Source organism: Saccopteryx leptura, chromosome 1 (genome assembly GCF_036850995.1).
Source record: "Saccopteryx leptura isolate mSacLep1 chromosome 1, mSacLep1_pri_phased_curated, whole genome shotgun sequence".
NCBI classification, from domain to species: domain Eukaryota; kingdom Metazoa; phylum Chordata; class Mammalia; order Chiroptera; family Emballonuridae; genus Saccopteryx; species Saccopteryx leptura.
The window spans coordinates 303,158,880-303,171,336 of record NC_089503.1 but is presented as its reverse complement, the minus strand read 5'-3'; the positions used below and the strand labels follow the sequence as shown (position 1 = coordinate 303,171,336).

Below are 12,457 nucleotides of genomic sequence, written 5' to 3'. Positions count from 1 at the left end.
GTAAGCTTTGGAGGGTTAAGCTCCTAATAGAGCCAGCAAGAGCCACTGTTTCTGTTCCCCTCAGAAATGCTTGGCAAGAGGATAGAACAAGAAAGACCCCAAAGACCCAGATTTCTGATTTTTCTCCAAGCCAACTGTCCTCAAAATTCTCTGGAATCAAATAAATCTGGCCCCTCTCCAAGTCATGGCTCCATCTTCTCTTGCGACTTAACCAACCTGCGTGTCATCTCCTTAGAAGTCCAAGTCCCCAAATGACTCCCTGAAGACACTTCTCCCTTTCCAAAGTCCTCAGGGGCAAGGCTGGGTAGGGTTGGCTAACACTTCTAGTCTCCATTTGGGGGGAAGGAGGAGGAGAGAAAGATAGAAGTCCACTTTTCCCTGACAAAGACAAATCACTCATACTATGGGAAACCCTAACCCGAGAAGCAAACTTGGCTGGAAGCTCATAAAGTGGATTCTTCATGTGGACTAGAAATGCCAAACACTCATTAAATTAATCAAGAGTCAAAGCCACTCCTTGGGCAATGATTAAGCGAAGAGTCAGAGCACGGATGGGTGGGGAGGCTGGCTCTGCAGTCTGCGCTGTTCTTGATCACCAAGGGCACTTAAGACTCTCTGATGCCTTTCTCCAAGTCCTCCTATTATGCCCCCATGCAATCCTCAGGGAGCAGTGAGGCAACCTGCTTCTCCTGGCAGAAACATGGGATTCAAGACAGAGTGGGGGTTGTCGGGACACCAAGAGAAAAAAAACCAATAGGGAGTGTGCATAATCTGAGATCCGTGAGCCTCCAGTAAAAAAAGCAAAAAAGTGGGCATAACATGTTTCTAGAGGCAGGTCTCACTGACTGCATGGAATTCTCTAAAAAGGTTAAGACCCACCAGTGTAGGATGACAGCATACAGTTCTTAAAGACTGTCCAGAACTTAGTATATATATATATTTTTGGTGGGAGGGGAGGAATTACCGGATGGATGTAATTATTATAAAATTATCTCATCTGGAGACAGGATGCTGTGTTCCACAGCTGCCTGCCATCATTTGACGGAAAGTGAAAATGCCCCCCACCAGCATTACTTTTTCCACGGAATGAAACAGGCAAGTGATCTGCAGTCAGGCTTCAAAAACATAAATTTAAAAAGTGTACTGTTAAGATTAGCCCTCAGTTGCAAAGGACAGCTCTAGATAGTTGAGAACATGGCTCCAATAGGCTTTTACCCAGATTTTCAAGCCAAAAACAATGAAGTCATTGCTCTTCTGTAAGAGGTAAAGACCGTTTCTGCAGGGTTTTGGTTAAAAGGACCTATGGCAGGTTCACATCAAGTCCCAGCAACCCCAACCTGGGGGGAGGGGGGACACAGATCATAAGTGTGCAATTTCTGAAACTGCTGCACTCTCCTCTCTCCAACTCAGCACAGGTGGATCGAACATGCAGCCACCAAGGTGGCAACAGGACCACAGAAGCCACTGGAACTGTGACCTCAGATCCCTTACCCCCACAGCCAGACCCCAGCAAGGTTTGTGTCCTTTAGGAAAAAGGGTGGCGCTTTTTTAAGTCCAAGGTATTATTAAGTTCCAGACTGTGCGACCTTCCCAAAGCCACGCCTCCTTATGAAAGAGAACAGAACAGGAAAACAAAGAGACAAAGCAAACATGGGGCGCACAGCTCCGTGTATAAGTGGAAAGATTCATATCCAACACAAATGGAAGACGTGACAGCGCAGATCTGTGATGTCTGTGTGGCCACAGAAGAGTCAATTGCAGAGTAAGTGCTCTGGCAAGGATGGCCCTCAATAGGGCTGCTATCAAAGCACTCCCAAATTCGGGTCTTAACTAGCAGCAGATTCCTGAGTACAAAAGAGTAAGGTTTGGAATGGTGCCCATGGGCCACTTTGAAATGAAAGAGGTAGAGTGTGTCTGTGTAGAGGAATCCTTCCCACCAGCCCCCCAAAAATCATAAGTCAAATTCTTTGTTGTTTACATTTTGAAAAAGCCGGGAGATTCTGGGCAGGGGAGAAGTCTTCTTTTCCTTAGTGGATGCGGACACCTGGCCTCGCCTCACCTCGCCCCACAGCTGCCAGCCTCAGTGCAAACACAGCTGGCTTTCCCAGGGCTCCGCTGTCCAGGTGCCAAAGTCAGGAAGCCATTTTACTCCACAGCCCCAGCTGCTCGTTCAGCCCAACACTGAAGGCAACAGTCTCTGGGAGCAGCAGCAGGTTGGGTGGGTGGGAGGGGCTTTGCCACCACTATCCCCCCACTCCCCACTAGCCCACACCCTGCCCAGACCCAGCATCTCAACCATGCAGTTTTATTTTCAGAAGTAGGGCTGCCCCTCCGCAGTCAAACGCGTAGCCACACATGAAATGGAGTCTGCCCAATCCAGAGCTGGAAGAGTGTGTGTGGGTTGGGAATTCACTCCTGTGGTCACTTCCACACTTTTTAGGGAATTGTTCCCGCCCTCCCCACCACCTCAACCTACTTTCAACTGGCAGTGAGCAACAACAGCTACAGGAAGTTTACTCTGTATCCAGTGCTAAGTGCACACATTCTCTCAGTTCACCCTCCTCCCCCACGGAGGCACCGGCTCCATCCGGTGATGGGTAAATGCAATCCAGAGCTGGCACTCTGACTATTACACTGTACTGCCACAATGGCTAAGGGTGATGAAAACAGAGCACCTCAAATAGAGAGACCCTCCCACCACTACTCAGGGGACAGCAGAGAGAACTGTGAGGTTAAAAGAAAAGAGCCTTAAGGATCAGGTGCCAAGGTAAAGGACAAATGAAGCCAATCTCTGAGGACAAGCCTTACTACTCATTGTGCACTCTATTTCCTGACTCCACTTCGGGTTGTGTGGGAAAAGTCCTATTTCTTGACGCAGTGGGGAAACGGCTGGTTTCATAAACTGAGCTTGAAAGGGACCCTTTGAGACCATGGTGCTCCAACACATTGGATTTCTCAGATGAGGAAACTGAGGGTTGGAACATAAAAATGACCTGCACAAGACTTCAAAGTGTGTTGGGGATACAGCCGAACCAACACCCAGACTCTGAATTCCCATTCGGGTTTCTGCGTATGGTTCTATTAGGTCCAAGCAACACCATTTCTTGGGAAAGAGAAGTTCCCTGCTATTTCCATCAGTGAGGGAGGGCATGGGGTGAAAGGCAGTGAACAGAGTGGCGGGGGTGTAGGTCGGTGGGGCAGGGTTAGGAACTGGGCCCTTGCATTGCAGATCTAGGATATGGGGGGAGGTAGCGGGGAACACACCAGGAAGACAGGTTCTGACCTGGCCCTAGTCTTGGTTCCCCAGCTACAGTGTGACAGCTCATTACTCTGATACCAGTAAATGTTTTCCCTTTTAACCTTTCCTTTTTATTTATTGATTTTTTTTTAGGGGGGTGGGGTAGGCAGGGAGGTCTGATGGGGATGGAGAAACTGAAATAGAGCTGGGAAGTTAGGGTTCCGAGGACACTGGAAGAACAGAGTGATTGTTGGTTTGGCTGGGGGCATCAGAGGCCCACCTTTGGGGAGGGCAGGCAGCACAGGTTCAGCAGTCACTGAGGGTCCCACAGGGCTGAAAGCAGGGGCCAGGGAAGAGGCACAGCCCCATGCCTACCATGCTCAGATCATACCACTGCCACTGAGGTGGGCTTCTTGTGTGTGGATCCCTGCTTGACCACCCCTCAGCAGCCTCAATTCAGGAGGTGCTGGTAGGCCCTGGCCTCAAAACTCTTGCTTTTCCAAGGCTCACATCAGGACCCCAATCCCAAGTTTATAAATTCCTGCTCTGAATAGAGAAAGGGAATTGCTGACATCATAACAATCCAAGCATTTCCCTTAGATTATAACCTCCCTTAAAAGATGTTTGTGAGCTTGTTCTCACCCTTCTTCCATCCCCACCCAGTTGAGTATGGAAGGTTGGATGAAAACAGCTTTGGACTTGAAGCCAATCTGCTTTCAAATTGCTTTCTGATGCTATCCTGCCACCTGACCCTTGGATAAGTCATTTAACCTCTTTGGGGACTAGTTTACTGGTCATCAGTAAAATGGGGATAATGCTTCCTGCTCTTGGCTATATCACGATGGCTTGGACTTTGCAGACTGTAAAAGGCTTCACAATTGGATCATAGAATTATTTTATTCCATCATCTCCTAGAGCAGGGGTAGTCAACCTTTTTATACCTACCTCCCACTTTTGTATCTCTGTTAGTAGTAAGATTTTCTAACCGCCCACCGGTTCCACAGTAATGGTTATTTATAAAGTAGGGAAGAAACTTTACTTTATAAAATGTATAAAGCAGAGTTACAGCAAGTTAAAGCATATATTGATAATTACTTACCAAGTACTTTATGTTGGATTTTCACTAAGTTTGGCAGAATAAATCTTTATAAAACAACTTACTATAGTTAAATCTATCTTTTTATTTATAAGTTGGTTGCTCTGCTACCTCCCACCATGAAAGCTAGAACGCCCACTAGTGGGCAGTAGGGACCAGGTTGACTACCACTGCCCTAGAGGATGAGGACTTCATCTCTATAGGGACCTTGATACTACTAAACAATAATTCAGAAAAAACATAGCTACTGCCTACCCCTCACACCAACCCATTGCCAGGTCTCCCTTGTTGGTTTTGTGATGGAGATAGAAGGCACCCAGGGGGTGTAGTATTGTCTGGGTCTCTGTGGTCCTGAGCAAACCACCCCCTCTCTGGTTCTCTGCTTTCTCACTGTAAATAAGAGGGCCGGACTGGATAATCTCTAGTCATTCCTAGCTCTAAACCCAAACATTCCCAGAGTGAGTTATTTCTGTTTCAGAGGACATAGCTGACCAGCAGCACCTAGCCCAGGCAGAGGCAGCTCTGAATATGGTGGGGTGGCAGGTTGGAGGAAGGAAGAGGCTGAGATACCAGTGTGGCCCTCAGGGCCTCCCATCAGGCTCTGGCATGCGCCACGGATCAGACTAAGGCGTGGAGGCACACTAGTAGTCAGTGGTTTTCCCAGCCCCAAACCCTGATGCAGTCAAGGCTGAGGCTAACCAACAGACTGGTAGAAGAGACTGCTGAAAACTCCCCAAAGGTCAGGGGTGGGGCAGGGCAGGGCCAGCCTCCCTTCTGACATTCTTTTCTGGTTGCCAGGAGTTGGTGAGAGGAGGGAACCGAGCCTGGCAGCTACCCTGATGGCTGCTGGGAACACCAAAAAGGGACAATGCCCACCTCAGGTGGGTCTCCTTAAAACTGGCCAAAGGCAGTTCACTTTTTTTTACCTGATCAGCTCCAGAGAGAGGATTAAATCTCAAGAGATTTCTCCCAGGTTCATGGGAACCCCAGTGACCAGTTTCAGGGGAACGAGTACATTTTCTGTTACAAGCCTCTAGTGGCATACTTCTGTTTTTACAGCCATCTCTCTTGAGAGCCGCACAGGGGCTGCCTTTCCAAACTCCTTCCCAACTGCAGAAGAGCAAATACTGTTCATCTGTGTGCAGGGTCGGTGGCCCTAAGAACCAAGACACAAAGGTCCCCTATTCCTTGCTTCCATATCTGGTGGTCCCTTAACGCCCAAGGGAAGGTGTAGAGGGGCCACTCCCCTTTATTGCTGCCTCCCTCCGGCTTCCCATTGCAGAGGAGCAGAGTGCAGCCAGCAGCCAGTGTCCTGAAGCTGCTGGCCTCCTATCCCCTCCAAGTGAATGAGCGCTCTCCCGGGCCCCACCTGGCCGCTGGATGGGCTGGTGGGAGAAAGGGTGAGGCCGGAGACCCCAGGGGGGCCAGCACCTGATCTTTCCCGGAAATGGAGAAACACAGACTCATCTCACTAAAAGCGCCCATGGGCATCTGCCCCTCCTCTCCTCAACTCTCCCAGAATCCTCCCCAGTTCAGATACTTATCGCCCTTGGAAAAAAAAAATCAAGACAAGCTAGTCTTTCAGGTAGTTTCGAGGGAGCTCGGACTTTCTCACGGCGGCTCAGAACCAAAGTTTGAGAGAATGGGGGAGGGGGACAACTGAAGGCTCCTCTTTGAGGGTGGAAGGGGGTGGTTCCCGACTCCAACTTTGGGACGGGGTCCCGGCCACCCAAGGCCGGCGCGCCCCTTCCTCTCCGGTGTTAAAATGCCAACGGCTCTTGGCGGAGCTTCTCTGCGTCACCTAAGACCCTTAGAGCGCCCACAGCCTCCCCTCCTCGCGGCCCTGCCACTTGTGAGACCCCAGACCAGTCGCGAAGTGCGATGCCTGCCAAGGTCCTCTTTGGCCAGGGTCTTGAGTCCCCCAGTAAAGAGTTCTCCGTTTCTCCCTACCGGTTTCCCCTCCATTCGCCTGCCCCTGGAGGGGCAGACAAAAACCCCAGCCAGAACTCTTGCCAAGGAGAGGCCGGGGACCGGTCTCCGCGCCCCAGATCCCTGAGGCCCCCTCTTCCTTTGCCTGCCCGGCTTCGGTGAGCCCCCTATGAACGTACCCAACCCGCCCGTCTCCGGCTCCGGCTGAGTAGCCAGCTGGCGGCCGCAGTGCCCTTCCTCCTGTCCCCCAAGTCCACCCGGCGGGCTGTGCCAGTTACCGACACCCTCGACTGCGGACAGGGTCCCCGGGGCGGACAGGTGGTCCCGGAGAGGAGCGCACGGCTGTCACGCTCACTCACCCAGAAGATGAAGTTAAAGCCGAAGAGCAGGTATTTGATGCACTTGGTGCCTCCTTTGACCGGCATGGCGAGGACTGGATTCTCCTGGGCTGCTCTAGTGTGGGACGGGGGCGCGCGGCCGGGACGGGCGATACCAGGCTCGGACTGAGATGCTGGCGGCTGCGGGCTGGCCTCAGGGCTGCACTTTTAAAAAGTACCACTCCTTCCAGTGCGCGGCCGGCTGCGGTGCGCATGTGCCGTGGACCCCGCCCCCGGCCCGGGCCCCACCTGCCCCGCCCTCGCCCTGCGGCCCGCCTCCCCCCAGGTTCCGGGGATTCCCGCCCCAGCGGTCCCCCAGCCCCGCCTTTCCCTGTTTCTGCTATTGTCTCCAGCTCAGGCCGCTCCCGGCAGAATGGGCCGTCCCCTTTCCCTCCTCCCAGCCAACCACCCAGGGGTCTTTGCAGACCGCCACCCCGTGCTGCTTTTACCTAAGAGTTAGTTATATGTAAGCCTCACCTCTCCGGCTCTTGCCTTGTAGATTCCGGCCTTCCCGCCCTTTAGGAGACCCGCCTCGGGTCAGGTTATCAGGGTAGAGCCCCCTTACACAAGGCCGGCTGCCCCCGCAATGAGAGCAATGACTGCTTCGGCCTGGGTTTGAAGGGAAGGCGCCAGGCTTTCTTTCTCCCTAGGGCGGCTCCTTGCAAACCGTCGCTCATTGAGCACACTCTTATTGGGTACCTCGTGTAGAGTAGGAGGAATTAGATGCTTGAGTCCAGGTGGGAAGATAGGCGGGCGGTTTATGGAAGTAATTCTCAAATGTCCATCACTGAATAGTAATTTGGCAGAGGACTGGGCAGGCTGGGAACGCTTTCTGGACTTGCGGTTTAGATGCCCCGAGAGAGGAAGAGGGAATTTATAGCTGGGCTTCTGTTCTTGCCTCTACCTTCTCTCTTGCTCTTTGGACTTTGCCCGGTACCACCTCTTTAATGCTCCAGATACCGAGTTCTGAGCATTCTTCTCTGCTCAAAAGCTTTCTGCTCTCCACACAAAATGACCTCAGTGGAAATTCCTCGTCTTGCACCTGTAAGGAACGCTCTGCCCTACCTGGCGTTCCACACCTGCGCCCAGCTCTGCATGCAACTTCCGGCTGGTGGTCCCTCCCCTCTTCACGTGTAGAAATTCTTTGGCTCCTTAACCACTAAACGTTTCTTTCCAATTTCTCACCAAAGAGAGGAGATTACCCCTTCTTTTGAAGTCCCAAAACTCTTTGTATTTTTTTTTTCAAAATGAAGTTTTATTTAGTGTTCTTTTTATTATTACAAAAGCAAAACCTTCTCATTACAGAAACACTAGAAAATACCAACAAGCAAAAAGAGATTAACTCAAAATTTCACCCATTGGAAACAGTCAGTGTTAGCACTTCTAGCTCTTATTTAGCTGTGTATTTTCGTAGTTAGATTAGTCTCATTGATTTATTCATTCAAAAATACTTTTCATTATCTACTTATGAAGGCCTATTATTAGGAGCAGGAAGGAGTTGATCCTGTATTTGCCCTCCAGGAGCTCTGAGTCCACATGGGCGGGACTCAGGCTGCCTACCTGTGAGATCAGAGTGCTGTGTGTGTGTGTGTGTGTGTGTGATGGGGTGGGGGCTAAAGGAGCTAAAAGGACCCAGACTTGGAAGCAGTGTTGCGGAACCATGCAAAGGTTGCAGACCCAGAAAATCTTGGGTAAAGCCGAGGCCAGACTGTCTGGGGTCTGGGCTGGAGCTCACAGTGTGTGGTGGGGTATCGGGAGGTGAAGGTGGGGACCTAATTAGGGGAAGGGTGCAGAGGAGCCTCCCGGTCCTGGACTTTGCATTTGGAGGTGAGGGGTCACTGACGAATTTAAGGGCTGTGTGATTTAGTTCAATCCCTGCCTATACCGTAGGTAGTTGGGTAGAGAGGGCAAGAGAGGCAGACCGTTGTCCCCTGAAGGGTAAGGACGCTTGTTTGTATGTCAGGGCCTTGGTTCAGAGCTTTGGTGAATTAGATTAGAAGTTAGGGACCTGCAATCTGGCAATGTGAGGGAAGCAGCAGGTGGTGAAAGGGAAGGCCATGGTGTGAAGCTAGAGAGAGTGCAGCACAACCAGAAGAGGGGACAAGAGCTATTGGACTCGGGGCAGCAGGAAACAGATTATGAAGATGTTGGTTCATTTGTGCTTCTTCTAACGTTTCTTGAGGTTTCTTGAGTGCCTGTGATGCTTCATGCACTGTACCGTACGCTGAGATGAAATGACCTTGACCCCACATGTAAGACTTCAGTGAGGATAGATGAGCACAAGCCCATGGAACCCTTGCTTGGGGGAGATGTAGCCTAGGAACAGGCAGAGGCACAGGGTGTGTCCCCAGCTCTACCCGAGTCAGGGGAGAGGTGTCCCATTGCAGGGGACACTCTAGCAACTGAATTTGGGGAACAAGTCAGCAAATAAGCCCGGGAAGGAACTCAAAGCAGAGAGAACTTTTATAAAGGCACAGAGTATGAAACCACAGGCAGCTGACTATACCCAGAAACTACCAATAGTGGGTGAGACTGGGAACCAAGGAGAAGGAAGGAGCAGAAAAAAATGGGGTTCCCTTAAATGCTGCCTAATGCCAAGAGCAGCCAAGCAGAGGAAGTTTGATAATGTTTTACCTAATACAGTGTTCGCTGAAGATGGTTTGGACATGGAAGTATGTGAGGCACTGTGTGAGGTAGAAACACAGACAATGTCCCATTGTGCCGGACAGTAGCGTTCACCCATCTTGAGAGAATAGGTCTAACAAAAGAAAATATTGTATCTCCTTATATTCTGCCGCCCCTCCCCTCCATTAACAAGCACACTTGAGAGGAATTTAGTAAATGTTTAAACTTAAAATAGAAACGACTTCTTATGGTAATTGTGAGTATTGAATAGGTAATTCGCAGCAGGACTTGGTACAGCGCTTGCCTCAGAAATGCTCAAAGAATGTTGGCTACTGTTATTATTATTTACACACAAGAAACAATTTGAGGTGGGGGCTGTAGATAACTGCCAAATAACATACAGTCAAAGGGGTCTTTACAGTGTGAGTGAGGAGATCTGAGTTCTGTTCTTGGTTGGACAGTTTTGCTTCCTTTGGACAAGTCACTTGCTCTCTGGATCTCGGTCTTTTCACCTGTAGTAGGAGCATGTTGGATTAGATGGCCCTTTCATTCTAACATTCTCCAGTGCAATAAGCCTTGGGGCCAAAGTGTGTTTGTTCCAGGCTGTTTAGTTCTACAGGCAACCAGGAAAAAGAGAGATGGAAAAAATATGGTTTGCTTTAGCTGGAAGGGGAAAATCTGGGTAAGCCCCTGAGTCAGAGATCACATGGAGACAGGAGGTCTTCCAGGCTTTGTGTTGCTGGAATGGGAAAACTTTCCCTTCTTTCCACAGGGCATCCTGTTTCTGGAAAAACAAAACACAACACCCTGGTTCACCATGAGGGTCCACTTTGGCTCTTGTGCTCCCCCTGGTGGTATGATTTGAACATGCAGGGGGCTGGTGAGCTAATGACCCCTCACTCCCACGCTGCTGTAGCATTTGTCCCTGCTATCCCTTCTTTCTAGATACTTCTCCCTCAGTGTCTCTTGTTGTAAGGCCAGGGGCCGCCACCGCCATCGTGGCCATTCACAGGCAGGTTCTCATTAAATGCGGGCAGACAGTAAAGAAACGGCGGAGTTGGAGGATGGTGGGCCATTCTGTGTATTGGTGTCTCACCAAGACTGGCAAGCCACAAGAAAAGCCAAGGGAAAAGCAGAAAACCTGCTTTTCCCATGGAGGGCAAGGGATCAGGGAGGAGAGAAAAAAGAAATCCTCCTGCACCTCTTGGTGGTGGGGGCAGAATCTCCCTTCCAGTAAACATTAGCAAGACAACGGCCCTTCCTAATCAGGAAGACAAGCCGCAACCTCACAGACCACTATATCTGGCGTTGCCCAGCCCCCAATGCAAACTATAAGTGAGCAAACATATACATCATATTTACAGACTTATTTGACCAACACTTGTGTACTCCCTTGGTTCGTTCTCTTTTCTTCTAGAAATATCTTCTTTTTTTTTTTTTTAGAGAGGTTGAGAGAGAGAGAGGAAGGGAGTGAGGAAGGAGAGAGATGAGAAGCATCAACTCATAGTTGTGGCACTTCAGTTGTATACTGATTGCTTCTGATACGTGCCTTGACTCCAGCCGAGCCAGTGACCCCTTTCTCAAGCCAGCAAACTTGGGCTCAAGCCAGCGACCTTTGGGCTCAAGCCAGTGACCATGGGGTCATTTTGATGAGCCCATGCTCAAACCAGCGACCCCACGCTCAAGCCAGCGACCTCAGGGTTTTGAACCTGGGACCTCATTGTCAATGCTCTATCCGCTGTGCCACCACCGATCAGACTTGAAACTTCTTTACTCCTTCTCCTACTGAGTTAAATGCTACCACTTCATGAAGCCTTTCTTCACTCCAGTCTTTGCCTCCATACCTTGCTGGCTCTATCGTGGGTGAATCATTGATCTTCATCATGTTCTTTTGTGTGTGCAACAATTTGGTGGTGAGGTCCTCTGGAGTATACTTGCATTTGATTCATTTCTGAGTTCTCCACAGTACCCAGTCCCTTGCTGGCTCGGAGTAGGCCCTCTGCAAACGTGTAGAAAAACTGTAATGGAGTGGGTCTTCCTGAGGCTCTGGTCCCTGCACTGTGTGCTCCTCTCACACTGCACTCTCATCCCCTCTTTTCTTTTGAGCTGACTTCCTCCCAGACTCTTCATGATATCCAAGGGTCTGTGGGGCATTTCCATTTTAAAGCTTCTCTCTTGAATATACCCACATCTTAATCCCCCAAATCTGTGAAGGTGTTACCTTATTCAGCAAAAGGGACTTTGTATATGTGGTCAAGTTAAGGATCTTGAGATGGGAGGTTATCCTGGATCAGACTTGTGGGCCCTGTGTCATCACAGGAGTCCTGATAAGAAGGGACAGGAGGATCAGAGACAGAGAAGGAGATGTGGGAGTGGAAGCAGAGATCGGCCACTTGCCAAGGAATGCAGGCAGCTTTCAGAAGCTGGAAACAGCAAGAAAAGGAATTTTCCCTATAGCTGCCTGGAGGGCAAATGTACCCTGATGACTCACTTTAGACTTGTGACCTTCAGAACTTTAAAATAATATGTTATTTTAAGCCCCTAAGTTTATGGTAATTTGTTAGAGAAGCAATAGGAGACACACACACACACACACACACACACACACACAGTTACCTTGAAATAAACGTCAAGATCAGAATGTATTATCTCTGAGGGCCCTCCTACATCCAAAGCCAACTTCCTTTCTTCTTAGCAACCCCCCATCTCCCATCAGTCAGCACCCAAACCCCAAATCTCCATCACTTGTGACTCCTCTTCCAGATACCACACCTACTTTGAGAATGTGGTTCTTGCTTCCCCTTATCTCTGTCACTGCTAGGAGATACCACAGAACCTGTCTAATTTAAAGACAAGGAAGCAGGAGATAGTGATTTAGCGGCAGAGTAAGCTCACATCTCAGGTCTTCTGATTCCAGCCCTCCAGCTTTCATTCCTCCTACCACCCCTCGTGATGGGGGCTGTGTCTTTAAAACTCTTCCTCAGCTCAAACAACTGCCCACCCTCCCTCCGGTCTCCGTGTCATTCACCTGTCCAAACTGCACACAACACAAGATCAACTGTCTTGCCATGAGATAAGAAACCCCCCCTTGAACTAAGAGGCTTCAAGGGCATTTTATGATTTAGGCCAAGCGTTCAGAGAGATTTTGTAAATATGATTTTTATACTTGTGTATGAGTTACAATGAGAACTA

The 12,457-nt window shown here is 49.8% G+C and overlaps 1 protein-coding gene across 2 annotated transcripts in view; it reads right to left on the bottom strand.

The window, feature by feature from the left end:
- CD9 (CD9 molecule) overlaps positions 1 to 7,232 on the bottom strand; it is a 36,066-nt gene extending 28,834 nt beyond the window's left edge. The window contains exons 1-2 of one of the 2 annotated variants that reach the window (XM_066357572.1): positions 7,118 to 7,232; positions 6,623 to 6,800 (exon numbers count right to left, since the gene is read on the bottom strand). In XM_066357572.1, coding sequence (XP_066213669.1) covers positions 6,623 to 6,688 — 66 coding nt within the window. In that variant the 5' untranslated portion in view covers positions 6,689 to 6,800; positions 7,118 to 7,232. Of the gene's footprint in view, positions 1 to 6,622; positions 6,806 to 7,117 lie in introns of both variants that reach the window. The other variant, XM_066357563.1, reaches the window with a different exon arrangement.
- Between the last annotated feature and the right edge of the window lie 5,225 nt (positions 7,233 to 12,457).